General features: G+C 41.9%; 1 protein-coding gene across 3 annotated transcripts in view; it reads left to right on the forward strand.

Moving 5' to 3' along the window:
* The window catches only part of STK39 (serine/threonine kinase 39), a 531280-nt gene that overhangs the window by 394361 nt on the left and 117382 nt on the right, over positions 1-19537 (forward strand). For all 3 annotated transcript variants that reach the window (XM_077447911.1, XM_077447912.1, XM_077447913.1), the window contains one exon: positions 17456-17524. In XM_077447911.1, the coding sequence (XP_077304037.1) occupies positions 17456-17524 (69 nt within the window). The remainder of the gene's footprint in view (positions 1-17455; positions 17525-19537) is intronic.

Genomic DNA, 19537 nt, shown 5'->3' on the forward strand with positions numbered 1-19537 from the left:
GATCTCCACAACTTTGCTAGCACCATGTTCGCTGCCATGCTGCCTGAACTCTCTCCTATAGAACTGACTATTGACCGCATTCACAGGATCCCCAAGCCAAAACACCTAGCGGATTCGGTCCCACGGGATGTGCTCCTAAGGATCCACTTTTTTCAAGCAAAAGAGCAGATCCTTTCAAAGGCTAGGGCACTGGTCACACTCCCGGCACCCTATGCAGACATCCAGTTATTTGCTGACTTATCGCAGTACACGCTGCAACTAAGGAGACAACTGAAACCAATTACAAAAGCCCTCACGAATCATAAAGTGATCTACAAATGGCGACACCCGGCCACTATTATGGTGGCGTACAACGGCATCCCACATACGATATCTACCCTGGAAGGTGGACTGAAATTGCTTCATTCCTGGGGCATAACTCAGGAATCACCTCAGAGCAACCAGCCAGGCCCTAACAGGCTTGCCTCCCCACCCCATGGCCGCCACAGGGGTCATCTTCAATCTAAAGCGAAGTGAGAACCCTTGCCCGTTCTTAATGTGAGCTACATCGCATAATCCGGTCCGGCCTTAGGATTGCTTCAACTCGAGCCTAGACTTTACCCCCAGTTTAGTCAGCTTCCGCCCACGGTGGATATTTGCTGATCTGTTTTTGCCTCGTTACTCAGCCACTGTTAGCTGTGTCTTCAGTTGCTATATCTTTTTGTTTCCAGGTTATACCTTTTGTTTATGTTTCTCAGTTAATTCAGTTCCAGAAGCAACGTGAACTCTCGGTGATCCCTCACCCTTCCAGTACCAAACCTCAGAACCCTGACAATCCCACCGTGACCCCCGCAACTGCAAAATCACCGCAACTTCAAATACGAGTAAGGTACAACGGCATCCAGCGGTCGCTGGCCCAGTCATCTTCCAACTGTAAGTGCAACCAAATCTCCACTCACGTACAAATGCTACCATGTCATTTACAATACTATCCCTGAATGCAAAGGGTTTAAACCACCCAGCTAAACGCTCATCCCTATGGAAAACAGCCCTGTCGCTTAAGAGCGATGTGCTCTGTGTGCAAGAAACGCATTTTACCACAGACTCTCCTCCCATGTGCCAGCATAGGCTATTCCCCCATATCTTTAAATCATCCTTCACGAAGAAACAAAGAGGAGTTTTAATTGCGATACGTGACACTGTTGACTTTCAACTTCAGCAATGCATCACGGACACCGAAGGTCACTACATCGTCCTGATATGCAAGATTAACAACACTGTGTATACCTTAGTGTCCCTATATGCTCCTAACCATCGCCAAATGGCGTTTCTCAAGTCCCTATGGAAGAAAGTTAAGTCCCTCCAACAGGGGCATGTCCTCTGTGGAGATTTTAATCTTGTCCCAAATTTCCACATGGACTCCACAGCAGGTTGTAAGAGACATGCATCGCCACTAAGTGGATTTTTGCTCTCAAATGACTTGTTTGATGTATGGAGGTGTTGCCATGCGAGTGAACGTGATTATACGTATCTCTCACCGCGTCACAACACCTACTCGCGTATAGATTTGTTTCTAACTGATAAATGTTTGCTTCCAAGAATATCAGCCTCGGCGATTCACACTACCACCTGGTCGGACCACGCTCCTATTAGTCTCACTATTGACACTAAATCGCATCATCCTAACTCCAACTTATTGAGGCTTAATAGCTATCTCCTTCATGTTCCGTCCACAGCCACGTATATCCAACAACACTTAGAAGAATTCTTTTCTATCAATTCACAGTCAGTGTCTGACCCGGGGGTAGTGTGGAGCGCCCACAAGGCGGTTATTAGAGGTGTCCTCATTCAGGCAGGGGCCAGAGCAAAGAAAAAGAGATCTCAGCATTTGGATAAACTTACAGCCGACATCGCGGCTGCTGAATCCCGCAACAAACACAACCCTTCCCCTGCTACCCAAACAACGATATTTAAACTCCACCACGAGTTACGGTCTTTGTTACTAGAGACATTCGAAAAATCTTACACTAAATTAAAAGCGACCAATTACTCCACGGGCAACAAGGCGGGTAGACTAATGGCCCTGAGAGTAAAAGGTCACAGAATCAAATCCAAAATACCGTATATATACCACCCTCACACTAAGAAGAAAGTTCTTAAACCTAATGAAATTGCAGATGCATTTAGCGCGTACTATAGTGACCTTTATAATTTAAGGAAGGACAAAGACACCATACAACCTACCCAAGAAGACATACTTGAGTTTCTTACTCAAATAGATCTTCCTGCCCTATCCCCTACTCAACTAGATAGCCTTAACGAGCCCTTCACGGTTCCTGAAATAGAATACACGATAAATAAACTCCCAAGCGCTAAATCCCCAGGCCCAGACGGATTCAATGGGGAATATTACAAAAAATTCCATAAACTGTTAGCCCCTGCACTATGCAATGTTTACAATTCGGCAGCGAAGTCCTCCACATTCTCCCAAGAAATGCTTAGCGCAATTGTAATAACCCTGCCAAAACCCGGTAAAGAGCCAAACTCACCCCAAAACTTCCGCCCCATTTCCTTACTCAATGTTGACATCAAAATTTACGCAAAATTGATCGCCAATAGATTATTAGATATTATCCCAGTCCTGGTTCATACAGACCAATCAGGGTTCACAAAAGGCCGTCAAGCCTCTGATGCCACCAGGCGTATGGTGGACATCATTCACCATGCAACGCGCACGGGTACCCCCTCTGTACTCCTGTCCCTGGATGCTGAAAAAGCATTTGACAGAGTACATTGGGGGTACCTATCAGCAGTACTGGGAAAATTCGGTTTTACGGGGCCCATTTACAGTGCTATCATGGCCCTATATTCCTCCCCCTCCGCCCGAGTGTACTCGGCAGATACGCTCTCATCTCCGTTTGACATCTCCAATGGCACTAGGCAGGGATGTCCCCTGTCCCCCCTAATCTTCAATCTAGTAATGGAGCCTCTCGCACAATCTATCCGAATGAATGATCAAATTACAGGCATACCCATAGGCAAGAATGTTCATAAGATAAGTCTATTTGCGGATGACGTCATTCTTATGTTATCTAATCCCACCACCTCCCTCCCGGCAGTTCAGAGGACCCTTGCGAGATTCAGCAGAGTGTCATTCTACAAAGTAAATGATACAAAGTCTTACATTTTGAACCTGGGCCTTGATGCCCCCACCAGCTCCATGCTACAAAGCCATCTCCCGTATTCGTGGGTAGAGGAGAGCATTACTTACCTAGGGGTTCAACTAACTAAAAACACTGCAGACCTTTTCTGCCACAACTACATTCCCCTTCGCAACAAGCTACAAACTGACCTCCGCAAGCTAGCGTCCTTTGAACTGTGGATGGGCCGCCTTGCAGCCTTCAAAATGCTCCACCTACCCCAGGTACTGTACCTTTTTAGAACTTTACCAATCATCATTCCCCACTCCTATTTCAGATCATTACAAACTATCCTTTCCGCCTTTATATGGCAAGGTAAAAAGCCTAGAAGTGCGCATAAGCATCTTATCAAACTTCTTCTAGCCGGCGGGGCGGGCTATATTGACTTCCAAGATTATTACATGGCCTCCATACTGACACAAATGCGAGAATGGATTGTTCCCGTACAAAACACTTTATGGGGACAGATAGAAACATCACTCCCCCCCCCCCCCGGAGAAGCACCTACTTGTCTGGTTACTCTCCTCTACTCGTCCTTCCACCAATAATCTACAATTCCCCCCTACGATGACAGCCACTTTCCGGGTCTGGAACAGATTCCTACACCTCACCAACAAATGCAACAACAGGGCCACACTTAAAACACCGCTACTCGTTCTTCAAAAGAAAATTGATCTAGTATCCTTTAAAAAATGGCAGGATAAGGGTATATCGCATGTTGACGATCTATTCAAATCAGGTCAATTTAAATCCTTCCCCGACCTACAAGGAGAATATCAATTACCCGACTCAGAGCTCTATCTATATCTTAGGACCAAACATTACCTCCATGCCTCCCCTAATTGGTCATGCAAAATCCCCCACCCTGCTTGGATCTTTCTTACAAACCCGTCATGCAAACATAAAGGCATCTCCCTCTTCTATACACTGCTCCAACAAAAAAACATATTTGTCAAATCTGCTCCTATGCTTAAATGGGAAAAGGATCTTGGCCACACGTACACATCTGAACAATGGGCCAATGCTATCAAAGCCACCTACCAGAACACCAGATGCTCCACGTTATGGGAATTGACCGTTAAACTAATTCAACGGTGGTACTTGACCCCAGACAGGATGTCAAAGTTCTCTGAACAGCATAACGCGAATTGCTGGAGGCAGTGCGGGAACAAAGGAGATATGCTCCACATCTTCTGAAGCTGCCCCAACCTGACATCCTTCTGGGAATCAACTTTTCAGCTGTTATCTGCTATATCCCACACTGTAATAACTCCGCGTCCTGACTTAGCTCTACTATCCCTGAACCTAGACCAATACCCGAAAACAATAAGACACTCCATATCCCATATCCTGATGGCAGCCAGACTGGGCATAACTAGACGGTGGAAAAACCCCTCTCCACCGACCCTGTCAGAAGTAGTGAGCACCACTCATCTACACCATATCTATGAACTAACAATTGCACGTAGCAACACCAAGAGAGCCCATGCTATCCAAATATGGAGCCCATGGGCAACATGGGCCGCAAACACCAATACTCTACCATTGGAGAAATAGCCTCCCTCGCCTTGGTTTGTTTGTTTAAACTGCTGATAGGTATCTTGATAGTTGATATCTTCTCCACTTACAGTATGTTAAGTTGTTGTATTTATGTTACTTCCGTAAAATGGTTTGAAAACATGATGTTTCTCGCAACTGAATTGATCCCGTAAGGGGTGTCTGAGGGGAGAGGAGAACCCTGCCCAAATTAGATGGAGCTATCTAGCTCCATCCCCAGGAGGAGATCACACAAGGTGGTGACATACGGTTGCCTCCACCGACCTACGCTTATTGCTTATTCCGCTGCAATACTGCAGAGATATTTTATATGTCAAGACTGTTGTAAAACTATAAGTCAATGCACTTCATGCGATTTTTGTAATATTTGTAAACTCAATAAAAATCTATCTTTAAAAAAAAAAATGGCTAAACTGAGAAACATTTACAAAAAATACTATATTAAGAAAAAGGTGGACATCACCACATGAGCTCAGAAATATTTCCAAAAATCAATGTCTGTGAACAGTGTTTGCCTTGCAATCCAAAAATGCAAGGAAATGCTATATCATGCAAAGAAGAAGCCATATCTGAACGTGTTCCAGAAACACTGCCGTATTCTCTGGGCCATGACTCATTTAAAATGGTCTGTTACAAAGTGGCAAACTGTCCTGTGGTTAGACATATCTAAATTTGGCAACCATGGGCACCACATCCTCCAAACCAGGGATCTACAAACTATGGCCCTCCAGTTACTGAGGAACTACATGTCCCATGAGGCATTGTAAAACTCTGACATTCAGAGACATGACTAGGCATGATGGGAATTGTAGTTCCTGAACAACTGAGGGGCCATAGTTTGGAGACCCCTGCTCCAAACTAAAGAGGGACCTCCTGAATTTTTATCAGTGCTTAGTTCAAAAGCTTGAATCTCTGATGGTATGGGGGTGCATTAGTGTATACAGAACGGGCAGCTTATAACTGGAAAGGCACCGTCAATGCTGATATATACAGGTTTTAGGGCAGCATCTGCTCCCACCCAGATGATATTATTTACAGGGAAGGCCTTGCATATTTCAGCAGGACAGTGCTAAACCATGTACTGCATCTATGACAACAGCATGGCAAGTAGAAGAGTCCAGGTGCATAACTGGCTTGCCTGCAGTCCAGACCTTTCACCACTTGAAATATCATCTTGAAATCAAAAATGCAACAAAGACGACCAAGGATAGTTGAGCAGTTAGAATCCTATATCAGGTAAAATTGGGACAATATTTCTCTCCCAAGACTCCAGCAACTGGTCTTCTCAGTTCCCTTTAAAAGAAGAATTCCAGGATTCTACGTCATGGTAAACATGGCCCTGTCCCAACTTTTTTGAGACATGTTGCTGCCATCAATTTCAAAGTTACCTTATTTTTTTCTTAACCATTTACGGACCGCTTCACGCCGATATACCTCCTAACTTTGAAGAGGAATATTGTTATGACAGAAACCAGCTGCCATAACCCCCGTATCCTCTTCTCCAGACGGCAGTCCACTTTCCGATAAGAGTGGTCTCTGCAGCGGATTTGCCGCAAGATCACTTTTATCGGTGGCGGGAGAGGGGCACCCTCCCGCCGCACTCTGTGCCCTCTGCCGCTTACCAGGGCTTTCGGCAGCGGAGGTGGGGATCTGATGTTAATCCCTGTTTTGTATGGAGACAAGAGAGGGAAGATGGCCCCCACCCGTCTCCATAACATTGCAGGGCGGAAGCAACGTCAAAACTTTACTTAGCCTTAGCTCTTACAGAGCCATTTTTTTATTTTATTTTTTAAATGACAATTTATTTATTTTTTTCTTTTATTGCATTTTAGTGTAAATATGAGATCTCGGGTCTTTTGACCACAGATCTCACATTTAAGAGGACCTGTCATGCTTTTTTCTATTACAAGGGATGTTTACATTCCTTGTAATAGGAATAAAAGTGACAATTTTTTTTTTAAACACGCCCCATCCCGTCGAGCTCGCGTGCAGAAGCAAATGCATACATGAGTAGCTGTCGCATATGATAAGGGTGTTCAAACCACACGTGAGGTATTGCCATGATCAGTAGAGTGAGGCCTCCTCTGTAACTCAAAACATGCAACCTGTAGAATTGTTTAAACATTGCCTATGGAGATTTTTAACGGTAAAAGTTTGTCGTCATTCCACAAACGGGCGCAATTTTGAAGCGTAACATGTTGGGTATCAATTTACTCGGCGTAACATTATCTTTCACAATATAAAAAAAAATTGGGCTAACTTTTCTGTTGTCTTATTTTTTAATTCAAAAAAGTGTATTTTTTCCAAAAACCGCTGTGCAAATACAGTGTGACAGAAAGTATTGCAGCAACCGCCATTTTATTTTCTATGGTGTTAGAAAATAATGTAAAATGTTTGGGGTTCTAAGTAATTTTCTAGCAAAAAAAACATTTTTTTAACTTGTAATCAACAAATCTCAAAAAGAGGCTTGAGTGGTTAAAATGGTAAATTTTTTTCAGGTTAAACATTTGATATGTTTTCTATTTTCTATTGTGAATAAAATATGGTTTTACAAGATTTGCTAATTATTGCATTCTGTTTTTATGTAGATTTTACACAGCATCCCATTTTTTGGGAGTTGGGATTGTAGATTAATTAAAAGCAAACCTATAACCATATCTTGCAAAGCTACCATTTGCATGCTAGAGCGAGCATTCAGGGTATTGCACATCTATTCGCCATTTATCCAGGAGCAGTGGCATAGCATGGGGGGTGCAAGGGGTGCCGTGGCCCCGGGCGCAACATTTAGGGGGGCGCCAGTATGTGTCACTGGCTGCCGCCTCCTAATTTTAGGTTCCTGTGTCCCCCTTGCTCTGGCCGCCATGTTCAGTGTTCGGTGCCCTGTGATTGGGCGTATGGGGGTCATGTGAGGCATAGGGCTGGCCTGTCCTGCGGTTGCTCCTGAAGTCCCGCCTCCACACATGACCCCCCCATATGCCCAATCACAGTGCGCAGGACACAAAACATGGCAGCAGCCAGAGCGCGGGGGGAGACAAGAAAAATTGTGAGCCGCCGCGGTCGCTGTCTTCTGAGGAGACTCTTCTCCTCCTCCTATAGTCCGGAGCGATGCAGGCCAAGACCGTGGACAAGAAGAAGGGGAGTGAGAGTCGTGTTACTGGCCGGGGGGGGGGGGGGGGAGAGATAGAGAGAGAACAGTGTAGTATAGTGGTCAGCCAGTGTAGTATAGTGGTCAGTCAGTGTAGTATGGTGGACAGTGTAGTGTCACAGATGCCAGCTGACCTACAGCAGTAAAGGTAAAACACAGATCAGCTCCGCCGCTGATCTTTGTCATAGGGGGTAAGGGGTTTTATACTGTACTGGTCAAAGGGACTCATTGAGTGCTAAAAGTCCACGCATTAGGGGGCGCAAATTACTTGCCTTGCACTGGGCGCTGATAACCCACGCTACACCACTGTCCAGGACACAACCGCAGCCATGGAACCTGGGACCTCTCTAATGCCTATAGTAAATTCATCGGAGAAGTTGACACGTTACTCTGACTCCTAAGCATCTCTGTTGCCATGTCCCCTGTTTACGTAATGGGGATGGTGTACAGAAAGCACAAATATTCTGGAAGAAGGCTCTATTTGCATAAAGGAATTTGCAGAGTATCAGAGCTTCCAAAGGTGCTGTAGAAGAAAGAGAAGCTAATGGTCTTGTAGGCACTCGTTCTAACATTTAAGTGGTGGATTACTTTTTTTTAACCAGTTCCCGACCGCTTCATGCAGATATACTGCGGCACAATGACTCTCCTGGGTGAAATCCTGTATGGGTACGTCCTTCCCTTTTTTGGCCACCAGATGGTGCAAGCGCGCCCGCCGCACAGCGGGGGGACCCGATGCGTGTGGCCAGCCAGCACGATTGCCGCCGGCCACGCACGATCACATGCACGAGCGCCAGCACAGGGATTTGTGTGAGTAAACACACAAATCCCTGTGCTGTCAGAGGAGAGGAGACATGCTGTTTGTTCCTAGTAAGTAGGAACAGCGATATGTCTCCTCTCCTACTCAGTCATATCCCCCCACAGTTAGAACACACTGAGGGAACACACATTTAACCCCGTGATCGCCCCCTAGTGTTAACCCCTTCACTACCAGCGACATTTACACAGTAATCAGTGCATTTTTATAGCACTGATTGCTGCATAAATGTCATTGGTCCCAAAAATGTGTCAACAGTGTCCAAACTGTCCGTCACAATATCACAGTCCTGCTAAAAATCGCAGATCACCACTATTACTAGTAAAAGAAAAAAATAATAAAAAAAATTCCATAAAAATGTCATACAGTAAATCTGTCCCATCACTATGGGGGTTATTTACGAAAGGCAAATCCACTTTGAACTACAAGTGCAAAGTGCCCTTGGAAGTGCATTCGCTGTAAATCTAAGGGGTAGATCTGAAACGAGGGGAAGCTCTGCTGATTTTATCATCCAATCATATGCAAGCTAAAATGCAGTTTTTTATTTTCCTTGCATGTCCCCCATCGGATCTACAGCAACTGCACTTCCAAGTGCACTTTCAGTGCAATTTCAAGTGCACTTTCGTAAATAACCCCCTATAACTTTTGCACAAACCAATGAATATAGGCTTATTGCAATTTTTTTTTTTACCAAAAATATGTAGAAAAATATATATTGGCCTAAACTAATGAAGAAATGTGTTTTGTTTTTTTAAATTTGGGGGATATTTATTATAGCAAAAAGTAAAAAATATTGTTTTTTTTTTTTTTTTCAAAATTGTTGATCTTTTTTGTTTATAGCGTAAAAAATGCCACCAAAAGAAAGTTCTATTTATGGGGAAAAAAGGACGCAAATTTTGTTTGTGTACAACGTCGCACGACCGCACAATTGTCAGTTAAAGCGACATAGTCGAGCAAATTGTAAAAAGCTCTGGTCAGGAAGGGGGTAAAATATTCCGGAGCATGATCCAAAGTATTTTTTTAGGAAACAATCTTCATGCAGAGAATCAGATTTATCTGTGCTGCAGGATACAATTTTCAGCTTATAATGCTTATTTTTTTTTAACCTAAGTTTTATGTGATACCCAAGACATGAACACGAACATGGCTGCAAGCCAGTAGCGCTGAGTGATCTACATGGTTAATGTTAGGTGGAAATGAGGGGCTAAGCAGCTGTCAGGCAAAAAGCTTCAATTTGTGCAATGGATGTTTTGAAGCCCTTTTTTCCTGCATCATAAGAAGCAGCATCTGTCCCAGACCTGTATGAGCTTTCTCTAGGGAATAATGTGGCACATAATAACATAATAGTACATATTTTGGAAACAAATTCTCTGTTTCATATAACAGGCATTGCATTTAGGGAAAGGAAAGACAGGGTAATGTTGGCTTTAGTTTAAGTCAATAGTCCAAAAATGTTTTATTTTCTTATCAATATTAAGTGTCAGTGGTGGCTGTAAACTTTCATTTTTTTTAGAGAAGATATACAGTTGGTGATCGGGGGCCAGAATCAGACTTTGAAGGTGAACGCCAGAAGGAGTATGGATAAAAACGCGTAGCCACGTCTGTGTTTACACTTCCAGGCTGGACTGCAGCAGTGTCCCTATACTGCATACATGCATCCACCCATAGTAATAGCCCAGAAGCCTACAGCATTAAACCATTTTTTGATGCTGTGCTTTCACAATAGAGCGGTGCACTTGCAGGATGGTAAAAAAAAGTCCTGCAAGCAGCATCTTTGCAGCGCTTTAGGAGCTCCTAAAACACCCCTGCCCATTGAAATCAATGGGGCAGCGCCACCAAACATTCGACAATGTGCCACTGTGGTTTTAACCCTTTTTCGCCCGCTAGTGGGGGTTAACCCGTTCCCGCTGAGCGTACGCAGATGTGCGTACTCGGCTTTCGGGGGTTATACCGGGATGATGCCTGCAGCTGCAGGCATCATTCCGGTACCGTTGTTTAGAGCCGGCGAACGGCTTTCCGAGGATAACAACCGATGCAGCTAAAAGCCCCCCCACCCCCCGCTGCCTCTCTCAGCTCTTCCTGGGCCTCCCGGTGGCACGGGAGACCCGATCGACAATCCGCCGATTCTGGTAGTTAGGAACAGACTAGAACGAAGCTGGAAACAGCTTCGTTTCAGCCTCCTGATTGTAAACACAGAAAAGACATCACGGCGTGGGTTTTAAAAAAATATACAGTATTCAGAATTGCCGAAAACGGCGATCTGAATACTTTGAAGTGCAAAGGAGGGACCCCTGATCCCTCCATTAAAAGTACCTGTCACCACCTATTACTGTCACAATTGATGTTATCCTTGTGACAGCAATAAAAGTGATCAAAATGTTTTGTTTTTTTTCTAAACACAAAAAATAATTTTTAACCTCCCTGGCGGTATGATTCAGTCTGGAATAAGGTGCTGAAAGCGGTACAATTATTTTGCACGGAAATCTGGCTTTTATTTTGTAGTCCTGTAATTCTTAGGAATAACGCTCTTAAATCTGTTCAAACCAGAGTCTAGCAGACATTCCGGGTATGATAAAGTTTATAATATAATAAAGAATAATAAAAATTATTCAATAATGTAATCAAATCCAAAAACACTGAAAAATTGACACTTTTTGGTTGCTATGGACAATCTCCAAATTCCAGGCAGTAAAAAACAGTATTTATAATATAAAAGTGCATGCAGGACACTGCACAGACCACTAGGGACAAAGGGAGTGTGTATTTTTTAATACAGCACTGTAATCTGTAAGATTACAGTGCTGTGTGTGTTTTGTGTGTTTTTACTTTTTTGAATTTACCGCCATTCTCCGCTCCCGTGCGCCGTAACGTCGCAGGGAACGGAGCTCGGCGGCATTCGGCACTGTGAATCGAGCGGAGGACAGCTCGATCACACAGCACGGAGGACATCGCTGGATCCAGGGGACAAGGTGAGTAACTCTCCCTGTGTCCTCCCCTGCATCGAGCGAAGCCATCCCGAGTCTGGCTCGGGGTTACCGCTCCTATCAGTATATTCCTACCCCGAGCCAGACTCGGGATTACCGCTAGGGGGGTTAAAGAGCCCCCGTCCCTGTGAGCTCGCGCAGCAAAGGAAACACATTTGGAAGTCGCGCCCGCATATGTAAACGGTGTTCAAATCACACATGTAGGTATTGCCGTGATCGTCAGAGCAAGAGCAATAATCCTAGCACTGGACCTCCTCTGTACCTCTAACCTGATAACTGTAAAAAAATGTTAAAGCATCGCCTATGGAGATTTTTAAGTACCGTAGTTTGTCGCCATTCCACGAGTGCGTGCAATTATAAAGCATGACATGTTTGGTATCTATTTACTCAGCGTAACATCATCTTTCATATTATACAAAAAAAATTGGGCTAGCTTTACTGTTTAATTTTTTAAAATTCATGAAAGTGTCCCTTTTCCCAAAAAGTTGCGTTTAAAACATATAACATATATACATGTATAAAACAAATACCGTGTGACATAAAATATTGCAACAATCGTCATTTTATTCTCTAGATTCTCTGCTAATATATATCTATATATATATATATATATATATAATGTTTGGGGGCTCTAAGTAATTTTCTAGCAAAAAATACAGATTTTAACTTGTAAACACCAAATGTCAGAAATGGGCTTAGTCATGAAAGGGTTAAAAGCACCCCACTAGTGGCCGAATAGGGCCACTAAAATGACGGTAAAGTGCTGGTAAAAATAGCGCCGCTATATCGCCGACACCCCCAACACCTCTTTATGAAAGCACCCTAAGTCCAAATATTTGGTCATCCTGTTTTCAATTGCTAAGCTGTCCTATTTGTCAGGAAGGTTGTCCATTACATTATAGAGGGAAAAAAGGAGTCTGTAGGTTTCAGGGCAAAGCCTAACTTTTACAGACAGATTTTGGCCAAAACTTGTGTTGCATACACACGGTCGCACAAAGTCGTCAGAAAATTAAATCGTTCAGAACGAGGTGACATAAATCACGTATGACGGGACTATAAAGAGGCCAGTAGCCAATAACTTTTGTCTCGTAATTTATTCTGAGCATGCGTGGAACTTTGTCCGTCGGAATTCTCTACACACAATCGGAAAAAGTTTGATCTGATTTTTTTGTCTGAACATTTTAGATCCAGCTCTCAAACTTTTTTCGTTGGAAATTCCGACTGAAAAAGTCCGATAGAGCCCACACACGATCGTATTTGCCAACAACATAATCCGATCAGGCTTCTTCCGTCTTAATTTCTGACCATGTGTATGGGGCATAACACACATGAACTTTAATGGCATCCCAGTCTCCAACTGTAGGGTTCAATATTGAGTTGGCCCACCCTTTGCAGCTATAACAGCATCAACTCTTCTGGGAAGCCTATCCACAAGGTTTAGGAGTGTCTATGGGAATGTTTGACCATTCTTCCAGAAGCGCATCTGTGAGGCCAGGCACTGGCACCCATTAATTCACCCCAAAGGTGTTCTATTGGGTTGAGGTCAGGACTATGTGCAGGCCAGTCAAGTTCCTCCACTCCAAACTTGCTCATCCATGTCTTTATGGATCTTGCTCTGTGCAAGCTGCACATGCTCAGTTTGGCGTGTATTGCTAAAGCTTTTTTTTTCTTGGGAGAGTGCATCAGACCAGCACAGGGCCAATCAGCAATATCCAGACAGAGAGTCAGGGGCCCTGCAGCCTCATAGAGCAATCAGGGGAGAATGAAAACTCCTCCTACAAGCTTTAACCGGATAATGATCGAAGTCACAAGACTGCTATATACTGCTGATGAGAAAAGGTATTTAGCAGTTTATATTTACTAAAACTATGGCATTTCCATGTTCTGTGTACTGTGGGAGACCAGATATAATTAATCCAGGGTTTTGGGTTTAGTAATACTTTGCAGCATGTGATTGTGTTAGTAGTGTGTGTTAATTCTGGAAAAAAGGAGGGCATGTGTTTATGCCCTGATGTGGCAATGCACATTATAATACGCTTCTTTTCCTCACCTATCAAGGCATTCATATTATGTGTCTAGGCATAATCTATTTAGTTTTGGAGAGAGTAGAACCCCTATTATTTTGTTTGTTGTCTGCGCCACTGTTGGGGAGATTTACTCTCTCTATTTGTCATGTTTACTGTTATCATTGAAAGAGAAAGTAAAAGAAGATCCCAAATTTTGGATTTTCCCCAGAACAATAATGCAAGGGAAATCTTCCAGTAGGGCACAAGGTCTTTGTTGAGATTTCCACTCACTTTTGTTTTGGCTATTGTACAAAGATGGAAATTAACTTCCCTTACTCTATACAAAGTAATAAAAAAGTTTTGCCTTTACTTCATTCATCTTTAAGGCAAGCCGTTTTCACTTCAGGTTTTGATCCAATTTGAATTATTATTTTCCTTTTAAAAACGGGAAAGAAACTGAAACATTCCTTCACCAAAAGAGCATTGTGAAACGGTTAGACAGTTCTGTATGGTCTATGGCCAGCTTAAATATGAGAGCTGCCACTATCGGGCCTATTCTAGGACTGTTATCTTCACTACCTAGTGAGAAGTGGGCCTAGGAATAACATGGCCCAACATGTGATACACATCTACTTGTTATAGTTCGGGGATTCACTAATTAGCGAAGAAGGGATAGAGATGACAGTGGAGGAGCTTTCCCCTTGAAAAATAAGTCAGCAGTTACAACTTTCATGTTTTTACCTTTGTAGGTTCCTTTTAAAGTGATTGTAAAAAAATATATATATATATACATATAGCTCCCAACTGTCCCTGATTTGGAACAAGGCCCCTCGTTCCTCCTCATTTGTTCCTCCTTTTGGTCTGATCTATAGAGTAGTGGTAAAAAAAAAGCACTTGTGGGTTAAACTTTTTTGTATAATTCTCCTTTAAGGGGGCATTGCAAGGGGTGTGTCCTGTGCCTACATACTTTTGCTAATAGTTGTCTCACATTCCCATCTCAAAAAGTTGTATATATATATATATATATATTAGAGCTGCACGATTCTAGCTGAAATGTCAATCACTATTTTTTTTTGCTATGAATAAAGATCACCATTTTTGCGGCATAACATCATCTTTCATATTATACAAAAAAATTGGCTAATTTTAGTGCTTAGTTTTTTTTTTTTTATTTACTTCCCTGGCGGTATGATTATTTCAGATTTTAGGTGCTGAAAGCGGTGCCATTATTTTGCATGGACATTTGGCGTTTTATATTGTAGTCCTGTAATTCTTAGGAATAACTCATTTAAATTTGTCCAAACCAGAGTCTAGCAGACATCCCGGGTATGATAAAGTTTGAAAAATGAAATCATAAATTATAATATAATAAATAACTATAAATAATTATACCAAATGATAATATAACAATAATAAATAAAAATTCAATAATGTAATCAAATCAAAAACACTGAAATTTGCTCAGTTGCAGAATTGTCACTGTCATTACTTTTCAGTATTTGATGACGGATCTCCCCACAAATCGCTATCGCTCAATTCTGCGAGTGATTCAAATTTATTATCGCTGTTTTCTAGCTGGTCTAAAACCATTTTTGATGTAAAGGGACAGTTTTGGTTGCTATATATCTCCAGTTTCCAAGCAGAAAGAACAGTTTTTATATTATAAAACTGCATGCAGAGCACAGGACAGACCACTAGGGACAAAGGGGATGTGAAATAATTACATACAGCAATGTAATCTGTAAGATTACATTATACTGTATGTAATTTGTGTGTTTTACTTTTGGAATTTGGAGCCGTTCTCAGTCCCCGTCCGTCGCAGCGCTCACAGGGAACGGAGCCCGGCAATGTGATAGATCGAGCGGAGGACTGAGGAGCGGGGGGGCATCACTGGATCCAGGGGACAAGGTAAGTAACCTCTTCCTGCATTCAGCGATGTGGTCCCGAGTCTGGCTCGGGGTTACCGCTAATGGTACAAAATTTTCACCCCAAGCCAGACTCAGGAATTCCACCAGGGGGGTTAAGTAAAGGGTAGTTTTTGCAAAAATATTGCGCTTGAAAGACTGCTGCGCAAATACATTGTGATATTAAATATTGCAACAACCGCCATTTTATTCTCTAGGGTCTCTGCTAAAAAAATATATATATATTTATATATATATATATATATATATATATATATAATGTTTGGGGGTTCTATGTAATTTTCTAGCAAAAAATACTGATTTTAACTTGTAAGCAACAAGTGTCAGAGAAAGGTTTAGTCTTTAAGTGGTTAAACTGCCCTCACCTACAGACAGAAGTTAATTTCTTTGTTCTAATTCTAAAAGAACAAAATGTTACAATGGGGGTTATTTACGGAAGGCAAATCCACTTTGCACTGCAAGTGTACTTGAAAGTCGTTCTAAATCTAAGGGGTAGATCTGAAATGAGTGGAAGCTCTGCTGATTTTATCATCCAATCATGCTGTTTTTTATTTTCCTTGCATGTCCCCCTCGGATCTACAGCGACTTTACTTCCAAGTGCACTTTCAAGTGTTTCTCTTTATCTCGCCTGAGCGATGTTGTGATAAATTTGGCAGACTGCCCGTTATTTTGTTTTTTTTGTTTTACAGCTGTTGGCTTGAGCACAGAACTCTTTGCACTGAATCAAGGAAATGTTGTGTTAAGATCGTGAGGGAGTAGAATCGCGATCTTGTTAACGATTAATCGTGCAGCTCTAAAATATATATATATATATATATATATATATATATATATATATATATATATATATATATATATATATATATATATATATATAAAAATGTATTATTATTTATTAACTTACCCTGATCCTCTCTTCTGAGGTCCTCTGCCAGTGCTCCTTGCTCCTCCTCTTCTTGGTGTGGCACCATAGGAAGCTGCTTCCTATCGTGGCACACCTTTTGTGCTTGATCCTGAGCCGCGCTGCCTGTGTCCATAGATGCACAAACAAGAAGAGCGCACACTAAGTGCAGCAGAGTTACAAGCTTTAATGTTAAAATGAAATGCACATTGGCCACTCAAAAATTAAAATAGAAAAGGCATGTGCTCAACACACCCTTTAGGAGTAACAGGATTTGACTGACAGCAATCAAGAGCCAGTGGCTCCCGCTGCCTCTGCAAAGCCTGTGAGAACATTGAGAGCTGCTGCAGACAGGCACAGCGCTGGATTGAGTGAGGGCTCAGGTAACTGTAAAGGGGGGGGGGGTTGGCGTTTTAGGTACTGGAACATATTTTACCCTAATATAGAGAATCAGTTTTGGGTAAAAATGTTTAGGCTTTAGAACCACATTAATTGGCAGGTAATCTTAAACCACATGACCCACTACATTAATTGCTTGTTAACATCAACCAGCTGCTGGAAACTGGCAGCTAATAATTTCTGTGCACACAAATATCAAAGGTTGCAGACAATGATAGCTTTTGCTACATTCAGTGAAAGATATGTTTGGAAAAGACGGCAGTTAGTATCATGCTACTAGCTTATTTATATCATCATACAAACCACATAATAGCCAAGATTATTGCTGATGATTGTGTTCTGCATAGAGCAGCAATCTATTCAACCACGCTGACTTGTTTTTCTGCACCTGCATTATAAACAACACAGGGGGAATTAACCTTTCTTCCCATACGTAGTTTTATGGTTCAACACAAATGCCATGCCATACTAAAGTGAATCATTTCACTCTCATCCTTTGTCCTGGAGGTGTCATTTATATGTGCTGTTTTTTTCTGTTTCCAAAGATACAGCAGATGGTGTTTCGCAGGAGCTCTTCTCGGCGGGCCTCGTGGATGGTCATGATGTAGTTATAGGTAAATGACATTTCTTTCTTGGAACTGTTACATGATTACTTTAGCATTTCAATGAAATAATTGCATTTAACCTTCCTTGGGTCTCTGAGGACTCTACTGGCAGCTAGAACATCCAGAGACGATCGCAGTTGTTGAGCACAACACAGAACGAGTAACTCTGAACCATGAAAAATATATTTGCAATTATTTTGTAATTACTCATTGCTGTACAGGTGATCTGATTAATCGGCTTAATAATATATTGATAAAAAATGTGTACTTCGCACCAAACTAAACGTATATAATATATAAAAATGAAATAAAGGTGATATAAAATGGCTGCTCCCCTAATTAAAGTAGGTATGCTACTCAAAATATTAGTGAAATTGGATGTAGAGGGCGTGCCAATACCAAATTATAATTGAACTGTCCAAAGATTGCATTAAGATTGTTCCAATACCTGAACCAACTACTTTAAATTGTAAAATAAAGTGCAAAGTGCCATAGGTAAAAATACATAGACAGTGATGAACACAAATAGTGAAACAATAAATGAACCAAAAGGCCATCAATCAATCAAAGTCCCAAGAAGAAAAATATCTCTTCTGTGTTGAAATCTTCTAAGCAATAAAAAATAGTGGATATTCCTTGACCAACTGAGAGAAAAACACCCAAAGTGCTCCATAAGTAGATTCAGCTTACCAGATGATAGTGAGCCCTTTAGTTAAACAGCAGGTCAAATACGCTTTAGCAAGATATTGCTTGCTGCAACGGTGAAGACTATGGATGCGAAAACCCTTCCTTCGCAGAGATCATAAATAGGGTATGTAAAGAAATATAATAGAAGGAACCAATAGCGTAATCCTGTTTATTTAAAATGTGATAAAATACAAATGGCAAATGGCTGCTTACATGAATGTTGCCTTAACCTGGCACTGGGGCTTTGAGCGTGTTGGGTGATAAGATTGTGCTTTGCGGCTCACCCTCATAGCTGGCGTGCATTCCACCGCCCAGCGCGGGACAACCAAAGGCGAGTCTTGGTCACGTTACTTCCGGTCCCTTTGGTTGTTCCGTGCTGGACAGTGGAACGCATGCCAACTATAAGGGTGAGCCGCGAGGCACCATATGATCACCCGACACGCTCACAGTCCCAGTGTCGGGTTAAGGCACCATTTATGAAAGCGGCCATTTGGCATTTGTATTTTATCACATTTTAAATAAACAGGATTACGCTATTGGTTCCTTCTATTATATTTCTTTACATATCCTATCTATGATCTCTGCGAAGGAAGGGTTTTTGCATCCATAGTCTTCCCCATCTTGCTAAAGTGTATTTGACCTGCTTTTTAACTAAAGGAGCCACTATCATCTGGTGAGCAGAATTTACTTATGGAGCACTTTGGGTGTTTTTCTCTCAGTTGGTCAAGGAATATCCACTATTTTGTATTGCTTAGAAGATTTCAACACAGAAGAGATATATTTGTTCTTGGGGCTTTGATTGACGGCCTTTTGGTTAATTTATTGTTTCACTTTGTGTTCATCGCTGTCTATGTATTTTTACCTATGGCACTTTGCACTCTATTTTACAATTTAATGTAGTTGGTTCAGGTATTTGAACAATCTTAGAGCAATCTTTGCAGTTAAATTAATAATATATTAAACTTTTTTTTTTACTCTTCCATTATTACGTTTTTCCTTTTGACATTATGGTAAAGTGGTCATTAGAACACAGGGTAAAGAGATGCAGAAGATACATACACATCTTTTATCTTTATTCATTCATCACCGCTCCTCCCTCCAACTCTGTGCTCTCTAGGACGCTAAAACAATGAACAGTTGTCTGCTACTCTGAAATATAAAACAACACAGGAACCTCAGTCCAAATCAGGAAGCGTTTTGTCATCCTAAAGCCATCATTTACTTGTCATCATTGAGCCATTAAGCAATCCTTTTATTTCTCAAATTTAGATGGGCAATTGCTTCTAAGGTATGCAAGCTTGTAAAGAGGCAAGGCTCAATTGATCAAAGTAACCC

Source organism: Lithobates pipiens, unplaced genomic scaffold (assembly GCF_037356315.1).
Source record: "Lithobates pipiens isolate NorthernLeopardFrog02 unplaced genomic scaffold, aLitPip1_a1.2 Scaffold_22, whole genome shotgun sequence".
NCBI classification, from domain to species: domain Eukaryota; kingdom Metazoa; phylum Chordata; class Amphibia; order Anura; family Ranidae; genus Lithobates; species Lithobates pipiens.